Here is a 15,623-nt window from a genome sequence, read left to right as displayed (position 1 = left end):
ATCTGTAGCTTCATCTCTCAGGGTCCGGTAGATTCTCAAAAATTTCCTGTCCCTCACAACCCAAACAATGCATAAGAGGAGCTGTTTTCCTCTCATTGGACAAATTTGAACCACAGACCCTGGAATAATGGAGAAATGTTTTTTTCCATTTAGACCATTTTAATGGTGGTTCGCCGGGCATGGTCAAGAAGAAAGGAGGTGGTGGAATATTCTGTATTATTAGAGTTTTTATAAACACTAATATTAGAAGATACTTTCTTAATACTGTTTTTATTCCCCAAATTTTTCACCAAGAATTTCTTCTCATATGTTCAGGCTTCAGACGTTAGAAACAATAAACCTTCTTGAGGGCTGAGATAACAAAAGGATGATGTCCAGAAAACAATATGGCTTAAATACTTGTTTAGAGTATGTGGAACATAATTCCTTATGAGAAGCACTTAGGGGGTCATTCTGACCCTGGCCGTCCAAGACCGCCAGGGCCACGGATGACTGAAGCACCGCCAACAGGCTGGCGGTGCTTCATAGCTCATTCCGACCGCGGCTGTAAAGCCGCGGTCGGAAAACCGGGTCCGGCGGTTTTCCCGCCGGATTTCCCCCGGCTGGGCGAATCCTCCATGGTGGTGCTGCAAGCAGCGCCGCCATGGGGATTCTGACCCCCTTCCCGCCAGCCTGTTTCTGGCGGTTTTTACCGCCAGGAACAGGCTGGCGGGAACCAGTGTCCTGGGGCCCCTGGGGGGCCCTGCACTCCCCATGCCACTGGCATGGGCAGTGCAGGGGCCCCCTAACAGGGCCCCAGCCTGCTTTTCACTGTCTGCCTAGCAGACAGTGAAAAGCGCGACGGGTGCAACTGCACCCGTCGCACACCTGCAACACCGCCGGCTCCATTCGGAGCAGGCTTCTGTGTTGCAGGCCCCTTTCCCGCTGGGCCGGCGGGCGCTACCTTAGGTAGCACCCGCCGGCCCAACGGGAAAGTTAGAATGGCCCCAGCGGTCTTTTGACTGCGGGGCGGCCAAATGGCGGTTCCCTCCAGGCGGGTGGCAACCGCCGCCCGCCGGGGTCAGAATGACCCCCTTAATGTCCTTATAATTCCAAATACAAAAGGGCTGTTTTCTAAAGAAAATACCCTTTGTTTTCTGCTCTAAGATGCAAAGACTGGCTTGCCTTAGTCCTCGCAAACCGCGCGGTGAAGCAGAGAAGCCGCAGGGCAGCGCGGTACAAAACCGAAGCCACAGGGAAACGTGGTGCAACACCGGTGCTGCACCTGTTTTCAACTCGCGCGTTGGTCCAGCGCGAGTCCTGTACCTGTAACTCGCGCGTTGGTGCAGCGCGAGTGCTGGATGAGCGCGAGATGCAGAGAGCCTTCCCTATGGCATGCGGAGCCAGCGGCATAGAGAACGCACTGGGAAGAGAGTGAGGAAGGTGAACGGTTGAGGCAGGTAGGAGAAATTTAAATAGAAACAGCGAGTAAATGTGCCAATATGAAAGTAAAGTACCTTGATAAAAATTACGATCCGATGAGATGAGATGAAGCAGGCACAGAAAAGTTTACGGATGAAGATTCCTTAATAAAGATCCAATGAAAATTTTCAAAAGATCTTGATTGCCAAAGTACTTAGACCCAAACAAGAAACTTCCTGAGATAACAGTCTATGTTAGGATGCTCCAAGGACCCTCGTCGCCAGTGTGAAGAAGAGGATTTCCAGATCCGTCAAGATTTATGTAGGTTCTTTATTGAAGCATCCTATCCATCAGCAGCCCTGTACATCCAGCTCTCCACTCTTTTCCAGCCAACTCCCACATTCCACATTCTACAATGAGGTCATATGTGACCTCAGCCTGAGACAAAGCATTATCAACACTCCGCTCCTGCTGAGATTACATAAGCCATCTAACTCACCATCCACTAGAGAGACTGTGGCCTTGCACCCCCCAGGACCAAGCATGGGGCATGTTGCCCCCTCCAGGACCAGTGGCGGTGTACCATCTTCCAGCTGAGGTGCCTCCCCATTCCCTGTCCCCCGGAGGTGCCTGTGTATTTTCGACCTGATGCACCTGCAGTGTTCACTCCGTGTTGTTGCAGGAGTGAGGTGGGGCCTTGGCCTATGCGTTGTGGCTCTGTGGCCCAAGGACATTGAGGACTGGATAGTGTCCCTTTATTTGTAAATATGTATATACATTTGAATATTGATCACTTATTCATGTTCCTAATTCGTATTACACTCACTTTCTTCAAATAATTTTGTCCTTGCATTATTCCTGAGGGGTACAGCGTGGATATGGAATGTTACTGCATCTGGTTGTGTGTATGGTGTTCGGGCTGGGGGTGTTGCGTGTGTGTCACTCTCTTTTTCCTTCCCCCTCCCTTGTGTGCTAGGCGGCAGCACTCACCATGGTTGTCTTCACCGGAGTTGATGTTCGTAATGCAGGAAAAGGTAGACAAGCATGGGGAAAATGTGCAGCTCGGGCTCCATGGAGTTGTGTTTGTTAACTGAGTCTCCAGAGGTGAGTCCTTTGACTTCTGTGTTCTGTTTCCAGAGTGCTTTTGATGTCGTTGGTACCGCCCCAGAAAAGGTGGCGGATAGGCCTGTCTTAATACAGTGGGTGGTACATTGTCTTCCGCCTGGCTGTTGGGGGTTACCGCTGTGGTGCTTGTGGTTACCGCCATGGCGGTTGGTGTGTTAAAGTGGCTGTCTGTCTGAGTGGTTTCCACCGTGGTCATAATTCTATTTTTGTTACCGCCGGCCTGTTGGCGGTATTACCACCACTTTATCACCGACCACCAGGGTTGTAATGAGGGCCTTAGGTTCTGCTGATTCTTGCTCAATAGTTCAACCGCTTTTATAAAGATAGTTGTGTGTACAAAACTGAGAGGGCAGAGAGAGAGTCCAAGTCTCCCAATTGATGTTCGAGTTAATGGCGCTCCAAACAAGGAAAGCCCAATATTATGGTATAGTTAGGTGAAGCTATTAGATCAAAAGCTGCCAGCTCCTTATGAGTCTTCTCTCCATAACCTTGTGTTAAATTAGTAAAACATGAGCTAAGGGGCTGGAGGAAGAAGTAGCCTCTGGAGTTCTAGCTAGTTCTTCTTCCAGTTCACCCTTCAGCCCTCTCTCAAACAAAGTTATCTAAGTGTGCTCCACCTAAGTGGTTTCGACTGTCAGTTCTCGAAAACAGGTGATAAATGTGAGAACGTCTGAGTTTCTTTGGCATGTTGCACAAGGCTGCCTCTGCAGAGGCTTCGAGGTTTGGCTTTCCGAACACTCTCCACAATTTCTTCAAAATGTTGGAGTCATTATTTAAAATAGAGTCTTCAGTGGAAACCAAAGGAGGGGCCCAGACTAAAGCGGCCCACAAAAAGAGGGATCACTGGAAAACTTTGTGTCTGAAGAACTAATAATAGGAATATCTCCAGCTTTAGACAGGGCTGTTTGACGAACAACAGCATTGTTGGTTCCTAATTGGTCTAGTTGTAAAGTTTGTTGCTGAAAAAGAGTTGCTGAATCCATCAAATCAGCAATTGGTGGTGTTGCAACATGTTCAAAGCCGGATGCTAAGTTAACTATTGGAGCTGGAACTTGTGCCATCCAAAATATGAGCCACTGTTTCCTGAAGTCACAATGTAATTGCTGAAGTGGAACACTTGATAAACTAGGGCACACACGAAGGTGGCACTTTCTCCAGAGGAAAAAGCTATAGTCAATAACAACAACCTTGCAGGCTGAGGAACTCCAGGAGGCAGAATGGAGTAATCCAGGATGCTGGAAAAAATATTGCTCAAGAAGTCACCTCAAAGCTCTAGGAAACAGGGACCAAGTGTCAGGAGCAAAGAACTGCTGATAGAACACACCTGCATTGCATCTCACCATCCAACCAAATTGGATCTCTTCAAGGGCATAGCTTATCAATGATATTCCCGGGTTATAAATCTCAAATTTTTCAACTAAAAAGATGTGGGCCAGAGGATGAATAACTGAGATGACCAATGTTCGGGATGGACGGATGCGTTGAGAGAGTAGGGTCAGTACCGATTTGCATTAGGTGGGCTTCTGGGACTATTTTAGAGTTTGGTGGGCAGGTTACACTATTGTAACAATGAGGGAATATCCTGCCTTGCAAACTCAAGGTCTGTCTGCCTTATTTTGCATCATGCAGGCCACAAGTTTTACACGTACTCTGCCTACGTAAAACTTTCTTCAACTGCCCAACAGAGTAGGTGTCATCAGAGGTAAGCCATCTGCCCATTTGCCCTATTTAGATTGGATGGCTGGGTGGCTTTTTTCACTGTCCCTCGCACCAGGTATGTCTTGGCAGTTAAAGACAATTAAAAAAAAAAAATGGCCACAACACCATAGGAGTAAATTCCGTGGTCTGGGCGGTCATTAGTTTTTTAACTTTCGAAAATCAACTACCAACTTAGGACTTTGTTCATGAAAAATAAAAAAACTTTGGAAAACTTTGATGGCTAGCCATTATGTTTGATGGAGCTGTCTATCAAACTTTTCCTATTTAACGTTGTTTCCTGATAATGTATAGAGATGTTCACGGGCTGGCGGACATCTCCAAATTTGGAGGACAGAGTAAAGGAAGTTTGGTGAAAATAAAATTCTCTGTCACCCTGTCTGCCTTTAGTATGTCTGCTGCACTCAACATCAGGCCCTCTATCTAGAGTGACACAGTAGGTAGGTGACACAATAGGTGAAAACGATGATTTGGAATGCTACCCAATGGATTGACTGTGGCTAACAGGCATTCGTCCAATGAACTTTTGGACATTTTAGTGTCAACAGTATGCCTGGAAACCTTAGAATAAAGCAGCTTTTCAAGCCTACTACTGCCAATGTTTTTTAATTATAAAATGTAGTAAATTTGCATCCATTCAAGGAGTACTTCTATGGGTGCAAATGTTACACTGGTCACTATATATATTTAAGTTCCTGATCCAAAATAAAACAAGTTTAAAATTCTTAGTAAAATCAGGACACCAAGAAAACCCAAAACACATATAGCAGACACAATTCAGGGCCCCAGACCGATCTACCAAGCCAAGAATGCATTTACTTGGGGGTAGTCACAACCCAAAAACCCCACTAGAGCTGTGCCCCTGTGTCCCTCGTGAATGAAGTAAATAGGAAGACAGAAATGATGAAGCGCCACTCATGACAATATTCATGCTGGATTGGGTACCCAACAGAAACAGAATGGAGAAACAGCTAAATTGGAAACAAAGAGAAAAGAAAAGGAAAGAAAAGGAAAAGGAAAGAGAAGAAAAGAACTGGACTGCCTGACAACTCCCTTTAATGCCCACATACAAACCCTCAGACAAGTGATTGCCCTTCCGCAGTCAGGCCCCTAGGGACAAAGCTAGCAGCAACAGTATGGTGATGGAAAGCTCCAGCAAATCTAACCCCAAGTGAGTGTAGGGATAGCATTTCAACCCACTGTTTTCATACTACTACATTACTCAAAACAGAGGCCCAACGAATGCAAATCAGTACAAACTCTGTATATCTTGGGAACAGTCTATCATGAAAATTGATTGTTTCCCACTTCCACAGTGCAGCATTTTTGTAGCTGGGAAATTTGAGATTTCCTTCCCCTCTTCTCCCCCCAAATCTCAATGGCTATGCTTAGCCCCTGCACACCTACATAAGCCTCAAACGCAACATTAACCTAATTATCCAGCTTGAAGCTCCTGCCATGTTTTTCAGTAAATTTACCACACTGCAGGTTACGCCTAGGGTAGTAACCTTTGGATATTTGCAGCAGCCTGATACTAGAAAAGTATTCCTGTTTCTCTGCATCTTTCATCCTCATTGCTGGGATTGTCCAAGGAATGTATGGCATTTTTTACCTAAACAGGTGTCACGTTTAATCTGGGAGTCCTTCCTTTTTTGTCTTTGTAGTTCCTAGAATAGTTTAACAGTGGGGTGTTTTGGTGGGGTCACTGACTAAATGTATCACTTGTTTTTTATGTCACAGGGTAAGGGTTGTGCCTATCAAACGTATGAGCTAAATTAAGAAAAATCAAATACATTTGTCAAGTAAATTTGCAACTTTGGGGCCTCCTTCCACCAAGTTATGATCATGAATTATTAGAGCAAATGGTTTCTATAATATTTGGAAATCTGCAAATGTTGACCTTTTTTTAACTTGATTTCTTCTGGATCCTTCCATCAATTGCATTGCCCGTCCTTGGTCAGTGCATGAGTGCTCAAGGTTTGCAAATGCAGATGGAGTGACTTATGATAGATATTTTATTCGGCGATTCTCGCCATTAAAAGTCATAAAAAACAAACAAATACATACATAAATTAAAAATCATTATGGAAGAGAATAAAAATCCATGACGTACTAAAATGGGATAAAATAGATTAAACGTAGTAAAAGATAAAATTACATTAAAAAATGAGCCAAAAAAGTTTAAACCAAATAAAAGAGTGGCTACCTATAATGTGCATTACAGTGTCTCCGTTGAACTGCTCTTTGCCTAATGCTCCACATTGCCATAACAAATCTTGGCATCACGAAAACAACTTATTGCCTGGAGTCATATTGCAAAATTCGTAAGGCTTGTTTAAATTCTCTTCTCCCAAAAATACGACAGAGGGGGGCAACCCATTTCATCCTAATGCTATGGTAGGGCAGCAGACTAAAACATGTTCAATGGTTTCCTACCATGAGTTGCAAAATAATCACTGTCCATTTGTCTGGTTAGCCACCTGGCAGAATACGATGGAAGGGGAAGGCTCCCATACCTAAAATGGAGATAAAGCTTTCCTGAAATACTAGGCTCTATTTCGTTCATAAAATACTCTAGTGCAAAATCAACTTTGTGCATAAGAAAGGCCTCCGTCTTTGAGCCCAAATTGGGCCAACTATACAGTAAGCCCTTTTGGTATGACCAATATGCCCTCTTGACTTGCTGTTTAGGGATCGTACATGCCTCTTAAAGAGTTGTCCACAAGCGCTAAAGACCAATAGTCATTAGTATGGTCCTCACATACTTAACCCACAGGAGGTTGCACGTCCCTGTCAGGCACAACAGTTCTGACAATCCCTGTTGGTAAGGGCTGAACTCAAGGAATGGCCAAATCTTCCTCCATAACAAAAGGGGTAGTAGCCTTGCTATGTCAGAGATACTTTCAGCTCCAAATCCATCCGCAAGGGAAGCAATGTGTACTTATTGGCAGGCCAACCAGTTGGTCGCAAAAAGCGGTTCTCTCTGGCACTCAAGGTAGGTACCTCGATGGGCCCCCAAAGTTCAACTCCATACAAGATCCCAAAACCTGGTGGTTATCGACATGCAGGGCAGGAGAAATGGGATGATATGGATATGCCCTGAGCGTCTTCAACAGTCCCCCTGAGCTTTTATCCAATTTTAATCCACAGCTAGCTATGTGGGGCTGCCATCTGTGGAGCTCATTCAGAACTATACCCAAATATTCAAAAGTGTTGACTTGTTCTTGAGTGCTTTCCCTAAGTATTGGATTTGGAAAGGTGGAATGGCAAGGGCTAAAGACCATATACTTAGTTTTTGCAAGGATAATATCTAAACTTTTTGCTCTGCAGAAATTATCAATATATATATATTTTGCAAGCCCATGAGAGATTTAGAAAGGAGCAACATATCGTCTGCGAACAGGCGGAGTGAGTCTGACTCACTATGATCTACATACTTTACTAACTCATTTATGAACAAAGAAAATAGCGTGGGTGCAAGGACGCTTCCATACCTGACCACCCGGTTTACCGGGAAACGGTTAGTTAGCTCTCCCATCTGCCCATATCTTACTTGGCGAAGTTGTTATCATAAAGCCTTATGATCATATTCATAAGATAGAGCGGGACCCCCATATCTGCCCAGGTTTGCTACAACTTCAATAGAAGAACAAGGTCAAATGTAGACCTGAGGGCAACAAACACAATATAGAGTCTCCCACCCCCCATCTGTACTGTCTTCAAATATAATAAATAGAGGCAGAAGACCTGGTCCAATGTACTAGTGCGTTCTCTGAAACCTGCTTGTAGTGGGGTCAATATTTATGAGGTGGGCATTAAGTCTTGAAGTTTGCTCATTATGAGCCTAGAGAAGAGTTTCTGGGCGCTATTGATTAAGCTTATCTGCCTGTAGTTAGAAGGGAGATCTCTGGACCCCTCCTTAAAAAACAAATTAGTGACAATCTCAGTTACAGTCCAGGTTGATGGAATAGGGGCCCCTTTCAGTATGGCATTGAAGAGGATGGTAAAATAGGGGGTCCATATTTCAATTTCATCCAAGAAGATGCCCCCAGGAATCTTATCAAGCCGAGGGGCTTTACGTTGCACAGTCTTGTTAATGACTAGTGTTATTTCCTCAAGACCAAAACTAATATTCTCCTGCGGGCAACTTATCAGAGCAGGCAATCTAATAGTTGGCTGAAGTCCATCATGGCTAACCAGAGCCACATCACAGATGTCTAACTCGGGGTGTTTGGGCTGTTCCTATAAGGAGTACAAGTTAGAAAAAAATGCAACCCATTCCGTCATTGTAACTTGATTTTCAACAGGAATACACCCATCATGGGAATCAGTTGCAATGATCCACCAAAATGAGCGTGAATCTTTTCTCTTGGCTGCTGCAAGGAGGCCCTCCCATTTCTTTATTTACCACTCTCTCTTGGCAGCCCGTATAGCAACTTTATATGCCCTTGTGGTTGCTTGAATTGCTAGTCTATCGCTCAATTTGATTGCAGCCATTAACGCCCTCTGAGCCGCACTGCCACTTGCTTAGTACCATGTAGGAGAACTGGGCCTTTTTAGCTGAATGGCTAGCTTCTATTAAAAAATGACACCAATTAGGCATGAATATAGCTGAAGTTAGGCAGGGTCACTCTCTGATCCTTGGGTAGGTTTACTAATAAAGGAGCTCTCTAATCACCTCAGTAACTGCTTTATAGACTTCAGCGATCGATTCCCTGGAATGCAAAAGCGCACATCATCTTACCCTTTGTCTATTTTGGCCCATAGTTAACCTTTTGTCAAAGTGCTCATTAGCATCTGACTGTGCAGTTAAGATTAGGCTCCTTAATTCTAGCGAAAGCACGTTATGGTTGCTATCCTGAGGGGATAAGAATCCATATCAATTATCATAGGCCAGAGCTGAAGGTCAAGTAGGAAATAGTCAATAAGACTTGTGGATTGAGGTCTATTGAAGGTGTGTTTGCCTTTTTTATCTGACCTTGACCTGCTTCCATGCTTTCAATCCTCCATTCAATACTAAGGAATTAAATTGGACGGCCAGTGGGGTCCATTTTTAAGGGGGGGATAGTTAACTTAGGGATGTGTCACAGTTGGTCTTCTTCACTTGAATAAAATTCTCCATGTGCGTCCAAAGGCTCAAACTAACAATTAAAATCTCCCCCTACAATCTTAAGAGTTTCACCCAGAAGATCGGCCAAATAGGCAGATAACATTTGGATTATTCCAGACTCAGGTTTACTTGCAGTTGGCCTACAATAAACATTATAAATGAAACATGTAGCCACACCAGAAGAATTTAAAGTGATACACAACATGTCTGGGGAATCTAGCATAATTTCCATAAAGCTACACATCAAGGTGGTTTCACACTTTTTCCCTAGCAAACACATAAGAAGGTGGCGACCCTGCCCACAAATGGGGGTGCTGGCACTGTCAACAACATAAAGTGCAACAGGCACAGTCCTGTCCAATCCATCATCCGTAGATAGGTCAGGCCCTCCCCCACTCCTGTCTATAAGGGCGTTGGACACAGATCATCTTAGGGAAATAAAAACCCATGTCTGGACAATAGGGGTAAAAAATGATCAAACTCAGGAGGGCAGGTGCACAACCAAGTGAGCTGGCAGTCTTGCAATGATTAATCATCCCACCAGAATCGTCTTCAGCACAAACAACCTCTTTTTCAGAGACTTAATTATCTTCCAGACCAAGGACCTGCGCTTGGTGAGGAGGCAGCCACAAAACTCTGGAATCCTCAGAACAATTATAAAATAGGAGGCGCCCTCCACGGTCCCCTCCTCTGCCCCTCCTCAGGACAACAGAATCTTAAAATGCGTGGCCCCACCCAAGAGGTCAAGAAATTACCTCCAACAGTCCTTACAACTATGAGGGTGCAAAAATGGATGCCAAGGGGGTGCCAAACCCACCTCTGATACAAACTCTAGAACAGCCCTGCTTTTCACCCGACAGTTTGATTAGGCAAGTCTAATTAAGCAGGTGGTACAGGCAGTACATTTGATGCAGTTAATGCAATTAGCGCAAGTAGTGCAGGTAGTGCAAGTAAAACAGGTAGTCAATGCCATAGAAAAAGCCATGGGCAAGGGACCATCGGGCCACACAAATAACAAGCAAACAGGAGTACACTTAACAACAAACAGATGGTAAACAGCAACATACAGCAGCAGCAACATAGGTGGACCACTTACCTTCCCCCCAGACTTGCTTGGGCCACAGGCCTCCACCCACACAGCTAAAGTCAAAAACTTGTCAAAGCAGCATACCATAGCAAGGCACACCAAGGCAAACCGCCAGCTCCTGCTGCTTCTACTGCTGTCCAACCTCCATCCCACTGCCATTCCCCCACCACTTTGCTGCCCTGTCACACACCCCTGCTTGTCCATCTCCATGAGCAGGCTGAAGACAGTGGCAGCTGGCAGACAGGGCAACAGACAGAGTCAGTAGCAGCCGCAATGCATTCTATTGTCACGGTTGTGCCTGCCACGTTCACCGCAGTGCCTCCTGTAGTGGTCCTCAACCCAGGCCAAGCACAATACATCATGGCTGGAGGTGATAAAAGCAGCAGTGGCAAGAAGCTGGGACAGGGTAAAGATGAAGCGGTGTGTGGCCAAACGAAGCAAAATGAAGCTGCCTCAGAGACCCCGTTGTCCATGGCTTTCCAGGCAACACTCCCAGCATGTGAATCGTGCGGGCGGATACAAGCACGGCATCAGGGGGAATGGCAAAAAATTACTAGCCAATAGTATGGAGTGATTTAACTGTCTGGCAACTTACCTAGCTTTTTATTAATGGCGAGCGCACAGTGCTCCGTCCCTCTTCTAATCTCTCTTTAGGGGGATTTTAACCATGCCCATGTTACGTCAGTCACTTTCATTGGTTCATGGGCTTTCCTTTTATAATCCGCTTGTTTCATTTGTAAAAGGCGTGCATACGTTATACCGGTGTTTAGCCTTCCTTGAGAGCACAGTAAACTTCTGGAAACATACGAGACTCCATGCTTTCCGTATAGTTTCTAGACTACTTTTTCTCTTTATTTCGCAGCGCGATCGCACTCGTATTTTTTTTTTTTTCATTTAATATGGCAAGAAAAGTTCGGTTAGGAGTTTACAACGCTAATAGCTCTTACTCGACGTAATGCGATGCCTGTTGCAGTGGAAATGTTTGTTTCCTCTAGCTTCAACCTGTTACTGCACAAGTAATGCATGCAGGGAGGAGGTTTGCATGCGTGATGCGGCTGAAAGCACATTTTATCCTCGAGATTCATTCTCATTTTTCACAAAGGTGAAGTACTCTTTCTAAGTGTAAATCAATTAGGAAGCACCATGTTTTATTGCGGATGTGGTATAAAGGGCTTCTTACCTTTGTCTTCACACAGTCCGTGGCTTCCAGTACTAACTTCATTTGTGGCTTGGCCTTTCCAATCTACAAGGGAGAGCTCAGTTTTAGACACATGAAATGGTATGGTGAAGACAAAGAGCTTGTCCCCGGCATCATTTTTGTTATTAGGAATCGGAAGAAAATCAAACTGAAAAAGCCGCACATTTCAAATTGTGAAGAGCATGCTCTAAATCTGATAGTCATAGATATATATTAAATTAGAAAGTGGGGTAATAAAAGTGTTAGGTGCACATGCAATGTTCCAAAGGACAGCCATTAAGGTTTCATAATAAAACATAAGAGTTACATTTAATTGTCTTTCCTCTTTTGCTTTCATGGATCGCTGATCAGGAAAAAATGTTATATGGAACATGTGTATTCATTTTTTGTTTTCCCTTGTGTACTGATACTTATTGAAAGGTCCTGTCAGCTATTCATCTTGGAGCAATACTCGCGCTGACGGACCTGCGCTGACTTCCAGTGGAATGAATGACATAATTCAACGTTCGGGGCCTGATGTTTGCAAGAAATCCTGGCAGGATTAAATCACTGTTCCGTGAAGACAGCCACCCGGCCAAAGAGTGTTGCCGTTATTAATACCATAACCACTAAATAGTGCTGCCTGAAACAAAACAGAAGAGACATATCTCTTTTCTTCATTGCCAGCATCTGAGCTATACAGCTACCACTTATGGTAAAAAATGCACTGGAGGCCACATTTACAGATGCTTTTCTGTGTGTTGTGCCTAGCTATATACTTTTATTCTAATTCTACTCCACCGCTTTTTTGATCTGTTATATGAATTTGCCTTAATGCTGGCGGTCTACCATCCACAGAACTAAAAGGCTTGTCTGTCTTGCACTGCCGAAGGACATTATTCGAAGGAACTCAACTGCGTCCATTAGGAAGTTATCTGAACATCCCGATAAGCACCTTAATCAGCACTCTTTCAATGGGTGAGACAAACGAATTTCAGTTTACAACAACACCTGGCTTTAGACTAATCTAGCGCAAATCATCATTTATAACATGGTATCACTGCATCTCTGCCCTTCCAACCTATTCTGAACAACTTACATCTAGCTTTAAAAGATATTTTCACGAACATTAACAACCTTAAACCCTCAAAATCATCTGTAGAACCAAGATCATTAAACTGTGCCAGTCACCCATCACTACAATCATCAGAAGTCTGATCATTGACTTTGGCATCTGGGATGACAAGCCCCGGCAACTACAGTAAGTCATCATAAACATACTATTAAAAAAACAAGCAGTGTTCCACCTGTCCTGACAAATTACAGCCCAACCTCAGGCCTACTCGCTGCAGCACAAAAGTTTTGAACCAATGGCTAATTTCAAATTGTCTTCCAACATGGAATCAAAAAACATCCTCTTGGATTTTCAATTAGTTTCAAACTGCACATTAGGACTGAGGAAACATAATTAAACTTTAGAAATCTATTGCATGTGGCACGACAACTGAAACATCACTTTAAATTAATCCTTCTCAAACTCTTTGCAACCTTTGATACAGTAGACTACGATATCCATCCCTCTCGTTTGGAGACTACCTGTACAATCAAGGTTCAGCAATGCACTAGGAGGGTCAAAGGAGAGTTTAGAGGGCAACACACTTGTCTCCTCTTTTGTATCAATATTCTGTCCGCTAGTCTTGAGTTCAGGACTACACCCGATCAACAGGGATTGAGACGATGGTGGACACTTCTCCACCTCCTAGAGCACTAGTGGTACTTTTTTTTAATTCATTTCGTTTTTCATTTTTGATACTTCATATCAGTAGTTGGCAGAGTAACTACAATATGGTCCTGGAGAATGCCTCTACAAACAAGCGAATAGACAGAACCCTGTTGACCCCGTACCAATAATTGGGCTGAAGGTTTCTCTCCCATCTCAGTTTTCAGACTATCACTTATGAACAGAAAAATAAAACATCTATGAATATCCACCAAGAGGTAGTTTTGTTCATAATCACTTCATGACCGTTCTCTGTGCCACCTACCAAAACCAGTAGCACACAAAGGCACCTCTTTGGACCACCCATTTAAGTGCTCCTCTCCACACTGGGCAAGGTCGAGGCCCACACCACGAGCTGCTGCAAATATTCTGAGGAGGAACCCTAGGATGAAGAATACCACCTGACAGTGGGTGAGGGTGTTCGCTCGTAACAAATAAATGCATTGAGAGTTATCAAGGTAGCTAGGCTAAAAATTATTGTGGCACAATTGGCCTATCCCTAAACGATGGGCACTGATGTGTTCTGTTAAACAAGGTTCAGCACACTGTGGGCCTCATTTACAAGAATCTGATGCATTGGCCCCAATGTTTCAGATTTCTTGCGCTGCTCAACGATTCGTTAACTACATGATTGATGCACTGTATTTACTATACAGAACTCCATGGTGCACATTTTCATAAATGCGTCACAAATTTTCACTCATCTGTGGCGCTGAACTGATGCACTGCTGGACTAGCGTAAAAAAATGATGGTACTCCAGCAATGCGAGGATGGCTCCCACAGAGAAAAGCCCAGGATTAGTTTAATGACTTCTCTGAGCAGGTGTTAAAATTCTGGATGTTGAGAGCGTGGTCTGGCCGTGGAGAGAAATAGCTGCCTCAATTGGGAGCTCTGCACGCCGGATTGACCGGGGGGAACAGAGGGGCCACTGATCACCAGGAGTGTTTCCCCTGCCTCGCGTTATCCGCCCTGAACGGGTGGCGGGTGTTTTTGGACCCACTAAACAACCACGTGGAGCAGAGGGGCTGACAGAGCACCGTGGCCCTCTACCACGCGAGGCACAGCGGCCTTGCTAACTCATGCGGGAGGAGCGCGACATAGGTGGGGCCACTGGGGCGGATCACGCCCAGCTGCGGACTGGCAGACCAGCCCACCCACGCATGCCGAACCCCTGGGGCACCACTTATGCTCCCCCAAGCTCCAGCAGAAGTTAGTGGCCAGAGAACGGGTCGGAGGGGACTGACTGCCTTCTCTCCCCCTCCTCCTGGGCAGATTCACGGCTACTAGTAGCGAGCGGCCGCATTTACCGGCCCGCCGGAGGGTGACCTTCGAACGTGAGGAGTTCCCAATGCACTAGCAGGTGTGCACTCCTACAGCGCATTACTTCTACTGCGCAACCCATCATTGTTTGGACCCATAGACGACCTATATCTCACAGCTGGTTGCCCCAGGGGCCGCTGGGCCCGGAAGAAGAGCCTTTGTTGGGAAGCTGCTGGCAGAGTTTCCGTGGTGGAATTGTAGGGCTGGCTCTAGTCATGCAGAATTACTGGCCTGCGCCGCAACAGCTTTGGGCTCACAACCCCATCTCCATACTGGGAAACTTTTCTGGAGGCGTGGTCTGACACCCGCATAAGAAGAGCACCGCCCACCTGCGCGACCGGCTGGCACCTACTGCAGGACCATCTAGCACCGATGAGACATACTACACACAGTATGCAATGGAGTCACATACTATGGTTGGGCCGCCGATCAAGATACACTTAGCCTTAAAACCCAGTGAACTGGTCAGGCTGTATATGCTAATTGCCACTGGACCTGCACAACCACCAGGTCCCCCAGAGCACACTGAGGGGTCCTAGTACCGGACCTTCCGCAATGAGGGGACACCTACTGATCCTACGCTACTGTATCATCTCCCTGTAGTCAGGAAGATACTCCGGAGCTCCTTAGAACCCCCCTTCCCGGGCAGCGATGCCCAATGGCAAATCGTCAGGCAAAGACTCCCGCCAACTGCTGTTCTCAGAAGCTATTGCGCAGCCTAAACCCATGGCGTTGCTGAAGATCGCCCCTTGCTCTGCGACCCCGCCGGCCGACCCCCGCTCGGCTGATGCCATGGAACGTATACTCCAGGAAATTACTACTGGGGGACGCCTCTTGGAAGCAATTGACTCGAAGATCTCGGTCCTCTCTATGGCTTCCACCTCCATATGGGCCGACATAGCTTGC

General features: G+C 45.4%; 1 protein-coding gene across 1 annotated transcript in view; it reads right to left on the bottom strand.

Annotated features, from left to right (window-relative positions):
- Positions 1-15,623, bottom strand: part of CA3 (carbonic anhydrase 3) — a 219,717-nt gene that overhangs the window by 43,483 nt on the left and 160,611 nt on the right. Inside the window, exon 5 of the mRNA XM_069220431.1 lies at positions 11,620-11,682. Within this exon, the coding sequence (XP_069076532.1) occupies positions 11,620-11,682 (63 nt within the window). The remainder of the gene's footprint in view (positions 1-11,619; positions 11,683-15,623) is intronic.

Source organism: Pleurodeles waltl, chromosome 2_2 (genome assembly GCF_031143425.1).
Source record: "Pleurodeles waltl isolate 20211129_DDA chromosome 2_2, aPleWal1.hap1.20221129, whole genome shotgun sequence".
In the NCBI taxonomy this organism is placed as follows: Eukaryota; Metazoa; Chordata; class Amphibia; order Caudata; family Salamandridae; genus Pleurodeles; species Pleurodeles waltl.
The sequence above is the reverse complement of the archived record's forward strand: the minus strand, read 5'-3'. Positions and strand labels throughout refer to the sequence as shown.